The following is a 19,848-nucleotide window of genomic DNA, read 5'->3' on the forward strand; positions in this document are numbered from 1 at the left end:
TGCTCAGTCTTATAATCAAATTTCTCCTATCTCCTGCCCAAGTGCTTAGAGAACCGGTATCCCAATTTCAATTCCCAGGAGAGAAAATCTAGTTTATTGCTTGGGTCAGGTGTCCACCCTGGATTTGGCTTTGGCAATGGAAGTGGGGGTGGGGTCATCTAATATAAATTTGGTTGCAAAGAGGCCACCCTTAGTTAGGGGGAGAGTACAGAGAAGGGAGTCATGGCTTGGCAGACAACTCAAAAGGTATTTGCTACCTGGATTTCTCATGAGTTCTCAGGGTTAAGGTCCAGAAATGGGAGTTGACTGAACAGACAAGATGATAAATTGTAACTGGTTAAATGATCACATATCTACTCCAGTGGCATACTGCTGAAGGTTTTTGGAGGGAGTGGCTCTCAAACCCTGTAAGTAGATCTCCAATAGCATCCAAAAGGTTCTTTGAGGGCTCTGTCCTGATCAACATTTTTTTTTTAAGTTCGGATTTCCTAGACCTAGTGAATTTGTGCTTCCATGTTCCCGAATTTACTTAAATCTTCTCTATCTCTACCCCTGTGCACATTCTCAGCTAATGACAGACTTCTTAACTAGCTGTTAAAAAAAAATTAAGGAACCAGAACTAATTATCCATTTATCACCAAAGCTATCAATGGACCCACATCTGTATTCATATAATCTTCCTATAAAATGGAAGAACCATCTTTACTCCATCTTGTGCATTGGATCCCATCTCCTCTTACCTAGTTAAGAACTTGTTTTTTGCTATTATTCCATTTCCACCTACATCACTAGTTTTTGTCTTTCTACTGGATCATTACCATCATCATATAACCATGGTGTAATACTAACGGGAAAAAATCAGCCCCCACAAATAGAGCTATATGGCACCCAGATTGTCAGTTAGCCATACAGTTAAACTATCAACAGACCAAAAAAAGTTCGTTTTTGTCCTCTTGAACAAATACTGTATCACCTGTGAGAAATGTTTTAGCAATCTTTACAAATAGCTTTCCACATCTGGTAAACTATGGTAAACACCACAGAATATTATGCAATGTACTTGTTCTGTTGGGGTCCTCAGGCAAGGGTAGGCTAATCTCCAGAGAGTAGTTCAAGGAATGTGACCAGGACCTGGTATCCTGTCCGTCATGTCTTGGTAACTCCTCATTGCTGTTTGATTCCTAATTTCATAAGCATCTTTCTGTTGTAAAATGACCACTGTTGAGTGGTTCCCTCAGCTACATGCTTCTCAGTTTGTGAATGATCAATCTGTAGGAGAATATTTCTTCACTCAAATGTCAAAGAGAAGCTCTTCATGTGATTGGCTGACTTAGGCCTAGTACCCTTCCCAAACCAGAAGATGTGACCAGGGGTGATGAATTAACTCGGATTAGTTGACTTGCTATTCCCTATTCCCTGTGCAGGATTATGAAGAGGCTTTGGACAAACCTCCACTGCAACAGCTAACAAATTTCATCCCAGAGCTTCAAAAAGGGTGAGAAAAAGAATTGGAAAAAATTCTGAATTTAATGAAAACAACAGTCTTATTCTTTATTGGAAATACTGACAATAATATTAACTCAAAACAGTCACATGACTACGTTTAAATAATACCCTATTTGTAGATTTGCTTCTTGTCAGAAGCAATCAACCATGAGAGGCTTCATGACAGTGGCCTTCTAACGCATCTCCCTGATACCCCCCACAGTCCACCATCCATACAACATCCAGAATGATCTGGATTATTCTGGACACTTTAAGTTTGTCAAGTCATGCCTTCCCTATTCTCAAAACCCTCACATAGTTTCTCATTTCTAATAAAAGCAAAGTGCTAACTGCAGCTTACAAGGCCCTGGCTGACCTCATTCTTGATTACCTCTCAGGTATGATCTGTATGCTTTCTTCTCTTCACTGTATTCATTGAAAGTGCCATGTACCCTCCAGCCTTTGCATTGTAGTGTTCCCTAAACTATGTGTATGGCGTTCTCTATCGCTTTCTTCAGGGCTCTACTCAAAGTTACCTCCTTGCAGTATTCTGACTACCCTATCTAAAATAGTACATAATCTGTCTGTAGCACCTTACTATTTTCCTTCCTATTACTACCTAAAATTATATAAGACATCTATTTATTTTGTCTGTTGTTTGCCTCTCCCACTGAATCAAAGCTGAGACTTTTCTGTTTTGGGCACATATTCCAAGCATCAGAAATGTACATGTGCTATGTTCCATGGTTGAATGTGAATAAATCTAATTAGAAATAACCCCACTATTTATGTTCTAAGATGCACTTAGAATAAAGAAGATACATTTTAGAGGTAGGAACTGATTGATGGATGTATGGAGTGGTATCAAGGACTCCATGATTTTTGCCAGGAACACATGGGTAGGTGGAGGTTTCATTTACTGCAGAGGAAGACAAGATGCTGATTTGTTGGGAAGGTGTTGTTTTGGACATCTAAAGCTTGAGATGCCCGTGGACATCAAGTGGAGGTGTTAAGTATGCAGTGGGATATGTAGGTTTAGAGTTAATTACATTTCCTTATTGTCTGAGTTATTTTGTTGTTGTTTTTTAATCCTCACCCAAGGATATTTTCCCATTGATTTTAGAGAGTGGGAGAGAGAGGGAAAGACGGAAACATCAGATATGAAACACATCAATTGGGTGCCTCCTGCACGCATCCTGACCAGGGCCCAGACCAGGGAGGAGCCTGCAACTGAGGTATGTGCCCTTGACGAGAATCGAACCCGGGACCCTTTAGTCTGCAAGCTGACACTCTGTCCACTGAGCCAAACCGGCTAGGGCTGTCTGTTGGAGCTAGGTTTTCTTTTAATTGAATTTAAAGGACTGTATTGACATCTCTGATTAAGCAGAACTCAGACTCTATGACAGACTTGTTGAAGTAAAATGTGGCAGTTCACAATGATGGGGCCTCTATTTTGTCTAGTGAAGTGAGAGCTTCCTGACAGCCCGTCATGATGTTTGGGCAATTGGTCACTTCACCTAAAACCGCAAGCTAATTCTTCAACAAAATGCTTAAATCTTACTGAGAGTGTTCTGCAGGTGAGCAAATGACTATTCACCATAGTTGTAGAAGAGGCTCAAATATGTGTACCTTGTATAGGAAATGTGTTCTTCCAGCTGTTTCTTCAGAACAGTTTATTCTAGGTTGCCACTTTTAAAAATTCAAGCTTCGGATACGCTTGCTCTGTTTGCACAGTGTATTTAGCAGATTAAAAATGTGACTCCTTGACTTAGATGTATATATCTTGTCCTGGGTAAAAGTGATTCGTTTCAATCTTAAGTGAATTTTTTCTTTTTGCCTCTTATAAGTACTCTAGTTTTTTCTGCAGTTATTGCTTCACAAAAGCTGAATTCAATGAGGATCCAGTATTTCATTGTGTTATCTGAAACACATCTGAACCTCCTGAAGCAATGGATTTTTGATGTCATGGACTCTGAGAGGGGATATTGCTTCCAGGCAGTGATTTGGGTTGCTCTAAGACAGTACCAATACATAATCTTCAGTCACTTAAACATTAAATTTTTACCTGTGATTATGAAATAAAAGTTTGGTTTTCTCCTTCTGAAATAACTTCACATATCAGCAAGAAGTTTGAGAAAGTATTTTTATGCCAAAGATGAAATAGGATGGTGGGAAGCAAAGCCTTTTAATTCCTTGGAAGCGTACTTAGTTTGCCTCAAAGGCCACAGACATAGCAGATTGGAAATATCTAGTACTTTGTCATTCTATAATTCAACTGACAATTAGTCTACTATGTATACATTTACACAGATCCCTAAGATACACAGAATACATTATCTTTGCTCTCCAGGAACTCATGATCTAGTACAGTGGTCGGCAAACGCATTAGTCAACAGAGCAAAATATCAACAGTACAACGATTGAAATTTCTTTTGAGAGCCAAATTTTTTAAACTTAAACTTCTTCTAACGCCACTTCTTCAAAATAGATTCGCCCAAGCCGTGGTATTTTGTGGAAGAGCCACACTCAAGGGGCCAAAGAGCCGCATGTGGCTCTCGAGCCACAGTTTGCCGACCACGGATCTAGTACAACTGCATATTTATAACAACAAAAGTAAGGATAAAGGGTTGTGAGAATGGATGATTAATTCTGCCTCAGGGAGTCTGGGAAAGCTTCACAGGAGTAATATTAGATTGGGGTTTTGATGGATGAATAGGAGGTTTACTAGGCAGATGAGGAATGTGAAAAGAACTAGGATTGAAAGTGTGAGTCCTCAGAGTAATGTTGGTTGGATGTAGGAGCAGAGGGTGCAGAGATTTGGACCATAATATATAGAGACATGAGTGATATGGCATCATACATATGTAGTATACAGTAAAGGTGTTAGCTTTAAAAATATTCCTTTTTTTTAACATAAATTCCAAAAAGTCCAGAAATAACTGGCCTACATGTAAATTAAAATGAACCTTTTGGGAAAGCCTATTACTTTGGTGGGGCATGTCCAAAGCTGTTGTAAGAGCAAAAGAATCCTCTCTTGAAGACAGAAAAGATTCAAGTTACTTCCCTTCAAGTGATCTCCTTAGTTGTCTCTAAATTGGAATATTTGGCTTGAGTACAAATACCTACTTTCTCTTTAGCTACCATTTTGACAGGTGGAGACATACCTGAAATCATTACTACTTGATCCAGATACCTGATCTTGACATTGCCTGTGTGTGATTTGCTTAATACAGTAATTCAGTAAGATTATATGGTATAATTTTCAGTTTTCAATTACAGTTAACATTCAATGTTATATTAGTTTCAGGTGTACAGAATAGTGATTAGACATTTATATAACTTATGAAGGGATTCCCACCTGATAAGTCTAGTACCCATCTGACTTAATAACATGCATAGTTATTACAATATTATTGAGTATATTACCTACACTGTACTGGTAAGATTCTATTTTTAGGACACTTTCAGAATTTGATCTGTACTCTTGAGTTTTGATTATTCTGTAATGCAAATTTTGCTAACTTGATTAATAATGAAAATTAGATATTTTTAATCTTCCTATGAGATTTTTGGATAGTGTTCACTTAATTACAAGAGCAGAAAACGAATATTTAAACTCTTCAGAGTTCTTTGCTATATTTTGTATTAATCTTTGTTTCCCCAATTCCTGGGCACATGCTAAACAAGCAAATAATTATTTGCTGAGTAAAGCAGTACCTAGAAGCTGTATTTTCCTTAGGGTGTACTGCATGAAGCTGCAAGTCCCAAAGCCCAAATAATCCAGCTTTCAGCCAAGGCATTTGGGATTCCTAACAGGTCTATTAAAGAAATTTACTGTTACCCTGCATGAAACGCCTAGCGGTGTTTAAAAAACACACCCCAACCTCCCACACAGCAAACTCAGAAACCTTGTAAAGATGATTCACAGCATTTTATACATTCTATTTAGTACAAGGACTAAAAGTCATTAAAATTAAATGAACCCTTGGCTGATCTAACACTTCCCAACTCCCAGTATTTTCAAATAGTCGTGGTAGGTTTCAGGATTTCAAATAAAGCAAGCAAAGCAAAACAACCCCTGTTCCTTAAAATACACAAGTTACCTCCTTCTCTAGACGAAAACTTTTCAGGAGAAAGGCAGGCATGGAAAACTCTTACTTGGAAAACAAATCTTAAACGAAAAAGAACTAATCTTCAGCGGCCTCGGCCTGCCCGCCGTAGGTTGGCGAGCGTGGAGGCGGCAGCCGGGGAAACCTCAATGTCACCCGGGCGATTCCGGCGGGCGGAGCTGTCGCAGTCCGTGCACGCGCGCAGCCGCCGCGGCGCCCCGCTGCCGGACGATGAGCGGGGCATCCCCAGGCGCCGCTCTGGACGGAGGGGAGGAGGCACGGGGACTGCACCTCAGGGAAACCTCTTTCCTCAGACTGGGAACTACTAGGACTTAAGGAGCAGCGGGTGCGAGTCTCCCAGCCCCACCTCCACGCCGCAGGCGACCGGGCACGGTTGTACTACACCCACTCACCGCCCGGCTCCCGCCCGCCGCTGAGGAGTGCAGGTAGGGTGGGAGTGAGAGCAATCCTGGAACCCTCGGAGGGGCGGGGCCGAGGAAGGGAAATCTCTAGCCGCGCCTTCGAAACAGCGCTCCTTGTTCTCGATGATCCCCGCGCGGCCGTCTTATCGAACGCCACTTCCGGTTCCTTTTAAAGGCCCCACGCTGTGCGGCGCGGCGCAAGCCAGAAGGTATAAAAGGGAGCGAGAAGGCGGGACCGAGGAGGAAGGGGAAAAAAATAGCTGTAGAGGGGGCGGGGGAGGTGCAAAGGGCGCGCTCGCGCGTCACGTGACCGGGACGCGCCGTTCTTCCGTCGGCCATTTTAGGTGGTCCGCGGCGGCGCCATTAAAGCGAGGAGGAGGCAAGAGCGGCCGCCGCTGCTGCTTATTCTTTTTTAGTGCAGCGGCAGAGAGCGGGAGTGCGCGCCACGCGAGAGTGGGAGGCGAGGTGGGCAGGCCGGGGAGAGGCGCAGGAGCCTTCGCAGCCACGCGCGCCTTCTCTGCCTTGTGTGCTTCGCGCGGTACGGCGGGCGCGCGGCAGCGGCGGGGATTACTTTGCTGCTAGTTTCGGTTCGCGGCAGCGGCGGGTGTCGTCTCTTCGGCGGCGGAGGCAGTAGCACTATGTCGGAGGAGCAGTTCGGCGGAGACGGGGCGGCGGCAACGGCGGCGGTAGGCGGCTCGGCAGGCGAGCAGGAGGGAGCCATGGTGGCGGCGGCGCAAGGGGCATCGGCGGCGGCGGGAAGCGGAGCCGGGACCGGGGGCGGAACCGCGGCCGGAGGCACTGAAGGGGGCAGCGCCGAGTCGGAGGGAGCGAAGATAGATGCCAGTAAGAACGAGGAGGATGAAGGGTGAGTAAGGGGCGGCCCGGGATAGCCAGGCCCAACTATTCCCCCTCCCCCTTCTTGTTCCCCGCCATTAGGCCTCGTTCCCGCTCTCTGCCCTACGTCCAGGTCCCCATGCAGCCTCCTTGCACTGTTCCCCTCTTCTCTACGTTGGCATTCCCGGGGGCTTTCATTTCCTTCTCCCCGTGTCTGCTTACCGCCCCCTCCCCCATCACACACGTTTCCACCTTTAGCCATCACCACGCTGCTCCCCGGCCCGCCCTTATTCCCTCCCTTGCCCTGGGTCTCCTCCCACCGATTTAGCCGCCAGGATTTTTTCCCGCCTGTCGAGGGCACCTACCCCCCCCTTCTCTGTTCCCCGTTTCTAAAGTCCAGGGCATTAAAAAACGCAAACATATCAAGCCTTTATGCAACTAAGGCTTATTTGGAGCGACTCACTCCAGCATCCCGAGACGATGCGATTGTTTTATAAAGTACATTCCTTGGGGAACGTGTAGGCTTCCACCTGTGCTCCCGTTTCCGCTTCAGGATGACCCTTTTTTTTTTTTTTTTTTTTTTTTAGTATTTTGAATAAGTTTCGCCTCGATCCCTTCGCTTTTTTACTGTTCACTATCGCACAACGGCTTGCTTACATAGCCCCTATTTTTCAGCCTAGGAAACAAATTGGACTAGGTGAAAGTCCCCGAATCGCCTGTTGGTACATTGGTTTTGCTCCACGGGCTTTGGTTAAGTTCCTGGTCGGCGGGGCCTGCACTTGACTGGAACTGTTCTACCTCCGGCTTGCTGGCTGCCCTTCCCCCACCCCGCCGAGTTATACTAACCACGCTCCCTTTTCTCGCTCTCAGCTTTTGGGTTCCCCAATTGTTCGTACAGATATGGTACTCTTACCCACTTTACTTTTTCTGTGCAATTTCAATTTTTTACAAAATCCTTTTTTCCCCACCCGGTGCCCAGGATCCTTTTTTGGTCTCTCTTGATTTCTCCTTCCTGCTCTTACCCACTGTTACAGGAGGCCCACCAGCCTTTTAAAAAACAAACAAATCCTGTATTATGCTATGGCATAACTTTTTTATTTTGCAGGTTTTTAAATAGTAACTTGCTACCTCCCATTGGAAATGGTTGTGTACATTACTTAAAGCTGCACCTATATTAAAATGCAGCATTTGGGAGCGGGAGTTAGCAGGAGGGACTAAATCGGGGTTCTTGGTTGGGTTTTCTTAACTCCTGTTAATACCGATCTTGGGTCAAGCTTCCAATCCTTTTTGTAGTGTGTGTGTGAATTTATTTCATTATAACAAGGGGAAAACTGTTGGAAGGTAAAAGCAGGTGGGAAAGAGCACAAGATTTGGAGGGAGGAGAGAGAAGCACTTCGGAGTACAGGATTTAATCTAAGCCCAGACAGACTTGTTCGGCTGTTTGCTGATTGTGCTGACTGGGAGACTGGAGGTGGGATAGGAAACTAGCTTTTCTTAATTAATCTTGAATAATGCATAGCTTAATTTAAGAAAGGGATATGTTAAATATTTGGAAATTTAAGCCTTACTATTTTGGTTTTTGTTTTCTGAATTCTGTTATTTGGGCAAAGGTACCAAAATGAGTAATTGTATAACTTGCTGTTTGGGGCAGGCTTCCTGTTAACCTTGATTTTTCAAATCACAAAGTAGCTGCCTTTGTAGTTAGCTACTGTTGAACTGAAGTGTGAATTAATTAAAGTTTTTAACCCTAACAATGTCAAAAACTAAAACTAGAATTTTGATTGGTTGCTGTACCGGTTGTTAATTCCCTAGCCATTCAAACTCCTCCCCACGACACTCTGAAGCAGCGACGGCACAGCGGGAAGAATGGTAAAACTTTTAAATTTTATTTCTGTATTATAAAGGTTTCAATAGTCATAACTTGGAGAGGCTGTGTTTTGGTTTGTTGCCCATTGACTCCCCAGGAAATTCTAGACATTAGTACAGTACGATATCTTGTACCTGGGATATAAAATCTTTTTAGGTACCATGAGTGATCTTTGGGCAAAACTGATGCTATTACATGGTTTTTGTTCTGTGGTAATGCATGTAATTGTGGTTTGGCCAAATAAAGCTTAATATAGTTAGTAATTTTTTTTATCTGGGCAAGAAAAAATGACTAATTTCAAATTTGATTTTTGTTTTTTAAGAAAAAAATAATTTTGGAATTATAAGTTTAGTGCTAAATGTGAAGGTACTTGATATATATAAAATCTGTGTTTTAAATGTCTTGCATGTTATACTGAAATATTCTGGAGATGTCAAACGTAAAATAATTTTTAAAAGTAGCATTGTGTATATATTAAGCAAAACTGTATGTATTTTATCACCAAACCTATTTATTTATAAATATAACTTTAAGAATTGATATGTACTATTTCAAAGATGGGCTGATGTGGCTTTCCATTACAGCTCTTAAAAGATTTTTTATTTTGTGTGATTTGGCTGGAATGTTAATTACAGTTGGTTGACATGTTCACAGTTGCATGACTGCTCTTTGGAAGGCTAGATAGACTGTTTTTTTATATTCCTTTTCTCTAAAGCTCAGTCTTTCTTTAGGATTATATTAGAGTTTTCCAGGAGTTTTTTTATCCACCACTACTGGAGCATGGAGGGCCAGTAATTTGTAGATAGCTGACTTATATGTACAAATTACATTCTACTAAGAGCCCAGTTGGGATATCATTTAACTTTCATTTGAGCTTTTCTTGTTTTACTGTATTGTCATCCACTGAAATCTATCCAGTTTTATATTGGAGATAAAGCAGACTGGAAGCAGCAGTAGTCTAAAGGGGAAAAAAAGCAAAAGAAGAAACTGGGGTCAGAGTTGGACATAAAGAATAAAAATGTTTCTGATGAAAATTATACCCTCATACTGATATTTTACTGCTAATAGTGACACACTAAGATTAAAGGATAACTGTACTTGGTTTTTCTACTCCATTATATATTCCAAATCTTATGTAAGCAATTATTTTCAGTAATTTCAAAGGACCATAAACTTAGCATTGTTTTACTCTTGTAAAAATTATACTTGCCTTGTTACCTAATACTATAACTTCACAAGTTTTTTGACTGACCTCTCAGGAAAAATTGGCAGTTAAATATTTATAGTTTAATGAACATTTTAAATTCTGTCTGATTCTAACCTGTTGAAAATAGGTTCACTTTAAATTAAGCAAGTTTACATTTAACAAATCGTGCTTTTCATTTTTAAAGTCTTAATATTAGACCTTTTAAAATTATTGCCCACCCAGCCTCATCCTATTAAATTAATATAATACTGTTCTTTTGAACAAACAAACAAAAAAAATCTCAAGACCATTAAACAACTTTTTGGTGTCTGTGCACTTGTCACCCTATCTATTCTTTTTCCTTGTCTTCCTGTTTGAGGGACATTGGGCAGCAATTTCATAACAGTTTCAATAGTGAGGATAAGACTGCTTGCTAGATATAAAACCATCTAAATTTAATTTCTTAAACACATTTCTGCGTGTGTTTCTTTTTACAATTCTAACGGGAATAAAGTGATTACAGTTTCGTCCTAAATTATTAAATCATTTTATTGTAGACTTAAAAGTTTTCTCAATATCTGAGTATAAGACTAAACAGCTGTTTTGAGGAGGGCATGCCTGTTACATACTTCGAATAGATGTTTCCACAGTTTACTATGGACTTCTGGAGTAATTGTTTTCATAATAAAATGCCTTCCTGAATTCACCTCATTTTAATCTTTCCAACTTTAATATCTTAGTTTTTATTAAGAAGCTTTTGCACTGGAATTTCCTCTTTGGGTATGGACTCATGTTCTCTACAGGGCTGCAGTTCCATTAAGGTAGATACTCAAAAATTAGTGTCTGGCAAAATATACATGCCATGTAGCAAGGCAATTTTTAAATTCTCATGCTCAGTGGAAAACTATAATGTATTAGCTTTCAGACACTTACAAAATAGGTACATTGACTGGTTTGCATTGGATTGGGCAGGAAGCAAAAAGTCATAGCAATACTTTTCTGATAACAGGATATTTGATCTATTCTTCTAATCATTAGTATATAAGCTCAAGTGTGATTAGCCTGTTGGGAAATTTAGTGAATGCTGCTATAGGTTCTCTCCTTTTAATTTTTAAGAAATGGGACGATACGTTTTTGTTTTAAATATTCAAGATCATAGTATACCCTGGTGCTTCGGGGCATTCTGAACACTATTTGCTTTTGTAAAACAATTTTAGAACAGTCTCATGCCAACTTTACTGGCCTTTGAGTCAGTAAACTTGAGACCCTGAGTAGATGAGGCTTGAATAATAGCATTCTTTGTAACCTTTGACAGGTTTCCAGTGTTAAAATTGTAGCAATGGGTGTCCCCAAATCTTGAGATAATGAACATATAAGGGAGGAATAATAAATTCTCTCCATTTCAAATTCTTACCTATGAAAGATACTATAAAAGTCACCTGACCTTTTCGATTTAGAATTAGAGAATATCATCGAAGTTTTTCAGTGCTCATTTTTGAGATAAATACACTTGCCTTAAGCTTGTTTTTCCTCAAGTCGTGTGACATCTTCTATAAACTAGTTGTGTATTTACTGTGTAGTTTTAATATTGCCTGCGTATTCTGTCATGTAAGGCTGCCCTAATATAAGAAAGTCTTGTCTGTTGTGATTTATAACCAACATGTAGGATGGTTCATTTTAGTCTTCAAGTGATACATGCCATACTTGAAAACATTTAAAAGGGAACTTTTTTTCCTATTCTACTTAAAGCTGTGCACCTCAAATGTGTGCAGGTTCACAAATGGAGTGAAACATAACTTTTGTTAGTTCAAAGTTTTATTTCACTTTAGTTCTGCTTCAACATTTTAGTAGATAGGGCACTGAACTGGATGCTGGAAGCGTGGGATCTGTTTCTCTTACTTCACTTCCAACAGTGTGGTCTCAGGTAATATAACATGTTTGTTACTTGGTTTGCTGATCTATGTGTTGGAAACAACTGCTCACCACAGGAAGATTGACTACATAGCTTGCTTTCAGTTTGTGTGTATTTGTCCTGTGTCTTAATAGTTGATACTGCCAGTGGTTTACTCCTGTGGAGTAAAGGTAAGCATGTTTTAGTTTCTGGAGTATTATATTGTACCTTGGAGCTAGATATTTAAGACTGGGGTGGGGTGGGAAGATTTTTACTGGCAGTGTTTGGCCAATAGTCAGGGTGATAGTTTTAAGTATTGGGTCATGTTCTGCAAATTCCTACTTACCTAGACTTAACACTGTCACAAAGCCCAAACAACTAGGAAAATCCCCCTCTTTAGCCCTTTGAAAAAGATGAAAACTATTAGCAAGTAATAATAATAAAACAACCAACCATGTCATGGGATGAATCTTCTGTAATTTTTTCCTTTATACTATTAAAAAGTTAAAGAATTGCAGGATTCTTAAATTTCATCAGTCAGTAAAGATAAAAATAATTTTCTGAGTTTAGTGTTGATATTTAAATTGATTTCCAATGCATATAGTTATAGAATTGTGAATGTAGTAATCTCAGTTAACCAGAACTTTAGCCTCTAGGTTAAGGAAGCCCTATTCCTTAACCCCTAGGTAGATGGGACTTACAAAACTGAGAGTTTATTTGAAAAGTAAAAATACAAGATGTCATTCCTGCCTTGGAATGAAATGAAGAAAAAGGGGAGATTTGAGGTTAAACATTTAAAGTTTATTTAAAACCTGTCATGTTTAGCTTATTAGCTATTATGTTTTCAACTTAGTATTCTAAAGTATAAAGTAATGACATTTAATAATATACTAAGCTAGAAAAATTAATATTTTATAATGATGGTTAAAAGTTTGTAAGCTATTTCTAAAGGTATGTTTTACACAGAATCTAAAATGATTACTCTTAACGTGATACTATTTAGTTGCAAAAAGTAAACCTATCCCTTCCGTTATAGGTAACTTGTGGCTTTAAAATAACTATAATTTCTAAGGGGGAGGGGGGTGTTGGTGAGATTTCATTATACTTAATTTAGTATTTTAAAGGAATAACTACAATGATAAAATACCAGGAAATTTATTTAAATAAAGGTTAGTGATATGCTTGAGTAACATTTTGAAAGGTGACAGTGATTGGCTAGTCAAGTACTTGAAATGTAAATCACATTTACATTTTGTCGTATTTTTTAAACTGTCAGAACTTGTTATGAAACCACATACGAGATCGTGATTTGTTCGGAAGTGTTTGAAAGTTATAGAATTTGGGGAGGGGGCGGGTTCCCTATTCCAAAATTGAAAGTCTAATGATGCTTATAATTTTACCTTGAATAAGATATTTCACACTAAAGACTTGTTAGGGGAAGTGACTTGAAATAAAATACTGTTGGTTTTGGAATGTTAAACCTAATGACCTCAAAAGTACAGAGAAGTTCCTTAGATGGGGGGAAAAAAACCAGAAGAATTAGAGCATTTCCCACCAACCAGCTCTGCTCCATATGTAATGCCTTTTATATTTTGAAATTATTCCTTACTAACATTAACTCGTGTAGAGTACAGACTGGTGTTTATGTAGAGACACAGTAGTCATAAGATGATTTTTGGAATTAAACTTTAGTCTTAGACAACCTGATTTTTCACTCTACATATATTTTTTTACATGGGATACTTAAAAATTTCTGCGTTAAGTCTGAAAATAATCTTAGGATCCATTATATAAAATTCATCCTGACCTTTTCCCCTTAATGTTGGAAATGTCATATAGTTAATGCAGATTTAAGTTATGCCATTGAATACATGAAAAAGTTGCTTTGTTAAATTATGTTTAGATTGTGCTCTACCACTTCTAAATAATAACTTATTTTTATTGAGCATCAGACTATGTTCTGTGCTAATTTAAGGTAGGCTCTTAGTCTTTTGTTTTGTTTTCTTTTATAGATGTGGAAACAACCATGGAATTTTTTTTCCCCCTTGGGGTCACAGTTAGTAAGTGGTGGAGGTAGGATTTTGGTTTACTGCCTCTAAATTTATTTTCTCTAAAGTATATCCTACAAAGCAGCCTAAATTTCTAAAAGACACTGGATAGCATTTAGATAAGTCATTTGCACTCAGTTATATAACTTTTGCCTGTCATTTACTGTAATATGGGATAAAATCAATATCAGTAAAAGCAGAGACTTCAATTGTTGAGTGGGTGTTCTAAATTGAATAGTATATGCCTTTTGCGGTGCTAAATACCTTATAGGTAGAATTTAAAAAGTAAATGGTTAATAAATTACTGTAGGTGAAGTCCTACGTTTTAATTGGGGTTATTGATTTACTTAAAACTAAGGATCAAATTTTAAACTGTATTCCAGCATTAGGGGCCCATTTTTGTTGCTGCTTGAACAAATCTTGTGATGTAGTTATAACTTGGCTGCTTAGGATTTTTCTGACGTTCTATCTGTACTTCATTGTAAAGTGTTTGCACATCTCTGCAGGAGTGACAGCATCTTGGAAGTCAGTCTTTGTATTCAAGGCAGCAGAGGTAATCTGGATGGACAATAGGTATTGTGCTTTAAGCAAGATACAATAATATAAAACATAGAAACTTTAAATTGGTATCATCTTATACCATCTCAATTTGAGGGAGAGCATGTCAGAGTGCTGATATTCTAGAGAGGCAAAAAATAAGTTCCCATTTATCCAGAATTAAAGATAACACTTCACTGTACCATACTGTGATGTTTTGGTATGCCTACTGAATAAAAGATGGAATGTATTTAATATGTTCCATTTAGTACAGATGGAATGGACTTGGTACAGTTTGTGTTCATTGTAGTATATTTACTTGTCCAGTAATCTGTTATGCAGCAACCATACTTAGAGCAGAAGAAAAAGTGATCTATGGCCTACCAAATCCATTTGCCTCAGAAGAGCCACTAAAACTCTTACTCAGACTACCGTATACTTTACATAAAATTTGGAAAGTTTGAGTGTCACCTACCTATCCTACCAAAATGGGTGGTTGAAGGCCTTTTTTAGAATAGCAACTGGTGATTAACCTGGCAAAAATGAAGTAACTTGTTAAAATTGCTAAGACATGGGATGCACAAAGTATGTTAATAAATAGCTCTAATTTACAGTAGCATGATATATTTGGGATGACTGACCCAAACAGTGTCAAATCATGATTACTTAAGGCAGAAGGGTGATATGTTGTAGATGAAAAAATTTTATTCCAAATAATTGAAGGTTAAAGAACAGTTGGAGAGAGATTGGGGAAGGCTGTCAGTGCCTTAAGGAAGGTGGAATATTTGGCTTTCGTTCTTTAAAGGTGCTGGATAGCTGAAGTTTTACTACATGGTTTGCTCTAAAATTTTGAGAAATAGTAATCTTAATTATATATAAATTACAGTTGGCCAGAATATTTTATATTCTGAAAATGAAATTTGATGGATTAGGAAGGATAGCATCTTCAGTGACCTTTTAAGTTCTAAGGTAGACACAGTTAACGACTTCCCTACCAAAGACTATTAAAGGTGGGAAGGTTCTTTGGAGAGCACTTTTATAGGGCTAGTTAATGAATTAGTATGCTTATCTAATATTTAAGAAAACTGACTTCCTATGCTGTAAAAAACATTTGGGGCTTGTGAGTAATAATAGAATATGCCTCATTCTTGGTGTTAGAATTTATTTGTGATTGGTTTTTGTTTTTTGTTTAGTTTAAGGATACTTAGTCCAATATAAACATTGCCTTGGTTAAATAAAATTAAAACTAGTATTGTCTCAAATACAAAAGCTTTTTTAAAAAAGCTAACGTTGAAAGGCAAGAAAATTCTGTGTCTGGTCTGTTTTTTAGATATCCTTTAGAGGCTGAAATAATTTCAAACCTAAATTATTGGTAAAAAACTTCTGTAATACTTACAGAATTGGTAATTTAAAATTTAAATTTCAACTTGAAGTTGTTTCTGTTCCGGAACTTGTAATGGATAAATAAGAGGTAATTGCTTCACTAGTCAGTTTTCTCATCTTTAAAAAGAGTTATGTCCTTCTAACCTTGAAAGTGTAAATGTTGGTAATGAACTTTCATGTATGAAGGAAGTACTCTGGATCTTTAGGTTAAGAAATAAGGTGTTTAAAGCAACTTAAGTGACTAGGATTGGATATTACAAGGTGTATTACTTGAATGAAAGAAAATGTAATTGAAAATACCTCAAAACCCCTCCCCCCCCATTGAATTAGCAATAAATGTTAACAATACCTATACAACATGGATGTTTCGGTTATGTTCATTTGATTATAAAATACAAAAAAGGGTTAATAAAGGTTCCTTTAAGCATGGAAATTTTATCAGAAAATCCAGAAAGTTAAGCGTATAAATGGCCCAACTCTAGAAACACGTACAAATTGAAAACCTGACCTCAAGTGGGAAGCACAGTGTATGCCTTAAGTAAGACTTCTTTTGCATTAAAAGTTAACTTTGTTATTAGTAGTAAAAATAAGTTTATGGGTAAAATAGTAAGATCAGTAACACCTCAGTTAATCTGGCATCTTTAGGGAGAAGCAGAAGCAAGATCTTATTCTAGGGATAAAATTGGCTTCTTGTTGCAAGAATTGGCTTTAGTGGTAATACTTTAAAACCCACAAGATGTTGATATTTTCTGCTTTAATTTCTTTCCACAGCTGGAAGTTAGTACCACATCCCCATCCCTACCCCGACCCACCCCAGTTATAAAGATGATAAATCGGTGAGCAAGGATGATTTTATTCCCATGATGAAATTTTTAGCCCTCACATAACAAATTCTGACAGTTTACCCTTAAAATAAAAATTTCCAGTCCTGTCTCTTTAAAGGGTAGAAGGTATGTCATATGATAGTTCTTTTGTGGAGGGGGACATAGGGCACAGATCTAAAAAGGATCACAGAGTTGCTGGATCTGAGCTTTATGGCCTTTTGCTTATCTAATATTTAAGAAATATTAAGATTTCACCTTAAATTTTTTTGTAATATATATTTTTGTTCTTAAAGTGTCTTAGTGGTTTCTATTTACCACCAGTCACTTTTAGCATTTTAACGGTTTACATATTTTATTGCTGGTTAACTGAGGTTCTACTGTAAATAAATCATCTAGGTTAATTAGTGGATTGTGCTTCAATGGATAATTCTTTTTGTTCACTGAATTGTTCACATGATCGCTTTTGTCTTTATTAAGGACTCCACATTAAAAAACTTAGTTTACAACTTAATTGATGTGAGATTTAGAATTTTCCATTGTATGTGCTAAGAGTTTTGTTGATGAGAACTATTAAGTAGAAAGGAAGTTTAGCATAGACATGCTGTCACTGATCACTGAGGAATAAATAGCCTTTTTATACGTATAATGAGATTTGGAAGGGAAATTTGAAGATAAAATTCTGTATTTTGCTGTTATCAACATTTAACTTGTAATTTAAGAAAGGCTTAATGTACAGTGTTTTTTTTTTACTTTGGGGAGACATTAATCTCTGCTAAGTCAGAAAACTTAATCTGCTGCTTGCTCACTATATTGTAATTATGTAGAAGCAGCAGTGATAAAGCAAAACTTTCCAAAACTGGAATAGGGTGTTCTTGATATGTGGTTATGTAGGAAGAATGACATTTTCACATACTGCCCAGTAAATTGGTGCAGTCTGAAAAAGGATTATTGATGTCGATACGTATTTAGGGCAAAGTTTGTTTTTGTTTTGTTTTTTTAGCATTTTAATATTGCTTTTTGTCTTTACAGGAAAATGTTTATAGGAGGCCTTAGCTGGGACACTACAAAGAAAGATCTGAAGGACTACTTCTCCAAATTTGGTGAAGTTGTAGACTGCACTCTGAAGTTAGATCCTATCACAGGGCGATCAAGGGGTTTTGGCTTTGTGCTGTTTAAAGAGTCGGAGAGTGTAGATAAGGTAGTGTGTTATGTGTTCTGATCAATTAATAATACAAAAATGTTGATAGCTTGATAAAACTAATTTGCCCATTTGTGATTTCCCTTTTTGCAATAAATAATATGAAGAGATACAATTCTTGCCAATACATTTTATAATGAAGAGTTAGATTCAGTAATTGTTTACTAAGCCAACTATACTTCTGATAAAAAATTTTAAAATATGCCCAAGTATAAAAATAATTTATTGAATACCTGTATTTTATGTGCCAGACTCTACTAAATTAAAATTAACTTTAAAAATATTAAGACTTAAAGATTACTAATTAAAAGGATGTGCTGTGACAAGTTTATAGAAGTACAGTTTTTTTGTTTTTTGTTTTAAATTTCCTAGGCAAGAAACTTTTAACTGAGTCATTTTGTCTTGGGCTAAGGAGAAGAGGCAATCCTGTCTCTATTGCTGATAGTTAGAGGTGATGTTTTGTAGTTATTTGTCTCTCCCCTCCCGGTTCTTAACCTTTATGTTTAAATACTGGTGTCACATCATTATAATTTGACAGTTTAATCATGAGCCAGTCAACATGTACCTAGCCTTAGCTATATTAATTTTAACTGTAATTACTTTTAGATAAGTTAATAATAGTCTCTGAACTTAAGATATACATACTTAAAATAAACTTCAATTTCCTTAGGTCATGGATCAGAAAGAACATAAATTGAATGGGAAGGTGATTGATCCTAAAAGGGCCAAAGCCATGAAAACAAAAGAGCCTGTTAAAAAAATTTTTGTTGGTGGCCTTTCTCCAGATACACCTGAAGAGAAAATAAGGGAGTACTTTGGTGGTTTTGGTGAGGTATGTGATGTTTTGACCCAGTTTTCTTTCCAGATTAGTGGAATATAATTGTCACATTAAGGGTTTTTTGAAGTTTTAAACAGATTATGCGGTTATTTTTGCAATGAGGATATTGTGAATACTTTTATTAGCAGATCTTTAAAGGTTGGATGATTGCATTTTTCCATTTATTGAGGAACCTACTGTATGCATAGCACTGCTGTGCACAGGGTAAACAAAGATGAAATAGCCGTTCTTATCTCATAGAGTATTAATAGAGTAAATTTAAATTTACCATATTAATAAGAGTAAATTTAAATAAAACAACATGAAGAAGAAATCCAAATTAGATTACCTGAGATATAGAAGGAAATGGTTCAGCTGAGATTAGGGAAAGAATTAATTAAGAATAGAGTTTGGTGTCTTCTAATTTAAGTACATGTACATGTGCAAATTTTATTAGGCTAATTATAGATAGTGAAATAGTGAGATAGAAGTTCCTTTTGTGGATTAATGATTTAAAGCTGAGAAATATAGGACTTTGAGCTACAAATATAGTTTGCAGATATCACTTGCATGCATCTTTTGCTTGATTTACAACTGAAGCATGTTTTGATAGTATTTAGGAGTGGAAATATTTCCCACAAAAATCTGAATATCTAGCTTTCTTAAATATTTGTAAGAGTAAACAACTTTGGAACTGCTTTCTTATATGCAACAGCCATCTAAGATGAGTAGAAGTTTCCACCTTTGGGCAGTCATATATTCTCCAGTTTTCAGTGGTCCTCATCACTCTTCATTTTTTCCCAAATGCAGTCTCTTTTATTCTGTTTTTCTTAAAATTGACTTTCCTTCTGTTTGTTCTTGATGGGACATTTGTGTTTGTGACCTTTGAATTAGATAGCAAAGAGTGGAAGTTCTAATTTGATGAATGTTTTCAGAGATTAGAATTAGTGGAGAGGGACACAGCATATTAAAGCCTGAGGCCCAAATATATGTTTTCTTTGTGCACTTGTCCCTTCTAAAGTTGTGCTGTTATTGTTAGTAACGTGCAAACTAAGGCATTAAAAATTATTTTTTATACCAGGTGGAATCCATAGAGCTCCCCATGGACAAATCCAATAAGAGGCGTGGGTTCTGCTTTATTACCTTTAAGGAAGAGGAACCAGTGAAGAAGATAATGGAAAAGAAATACCACAATGTTGGTCTTAGTAAAGTAAGTCAGCTTTCATATAATTGCAGACTTATAAAAC

General features: G+C 37.6%; 2 protein-coding genes across 9 annotated transcripts in view; one reads left to right on the forward strand and one right to left on the reverse strand.

The window, feature by feature from the left end:
- Nucleotides 1–6,036, reverse strand: part of ENOPH1 (enolase-phosphatase 1) — an 86,489-nt gene extending 80,453 nt beyond the window's left edge. The window contains exon 1 of the mRNA XM_080675299.1: nt 5,589–6,036. Within this exon, the coding sequence (XP_080531425.1) occupies nt 5,589–5,630 (42 nt within the window). The 5' untranslated portion in view covers nt 5,631–6,036. The remainder of the gene's footprint in view (nt 1–5,588) is intronic.
- A 217-nt stretch (nt 6,037–6,253) lies between these two features.
- The window catches only part of HNRNPD (heterogeneous nuclear ribonucleoprotein D), a 17,525-nt gene continuing 3,930 nt past the window's right edge, over nt 6,254–19,848 (forward strand). For 4 of the 8 annotated variants that reach the window (XM_080675193.1, XM_080675198.1, XM_080675197.1 and 1 more), the window contains exons 1-4: nt 6,256–6,881; nt 17,616–17,784; nt 18,455–18,616; nt 19,683–19,811. In XM_080675193.1, coding sequence (XP_080531319.1) covers nt 6,655–6,881; nt 17,616–17,784; nt 18,455–18,616; nt 19,683–19,811 — 687 coding nt within the window. In that variant the 5' untranslated portion in view covers nt 6,256–6,654. Of the gene's footprint in view, nt 6,882–8,662; nt 8,720–17,615; nt 17,785–18,454; nt 18,617–19,682; nt 19,812–19,848 lie in introns of all 8 variants that reach the window. The other 4 variants (XM_080675191.1, XM_080675195.1, XM_080675196.1 and 1 more) reach the window with 2 other exon arrangements.

The sequence above is a fragment of the Plecotus auritus genome (assembly GCF_963455305.1).
Source record: "Plecotus auritus genome assembly, chromosome: 1".
Classification (NCBI taxonomy): Eukaryota; Metazoa; Chordata; class Mammalia; order Chiroptera; family Vespertilionidae; genus Plecotus; species Plecotus auritus.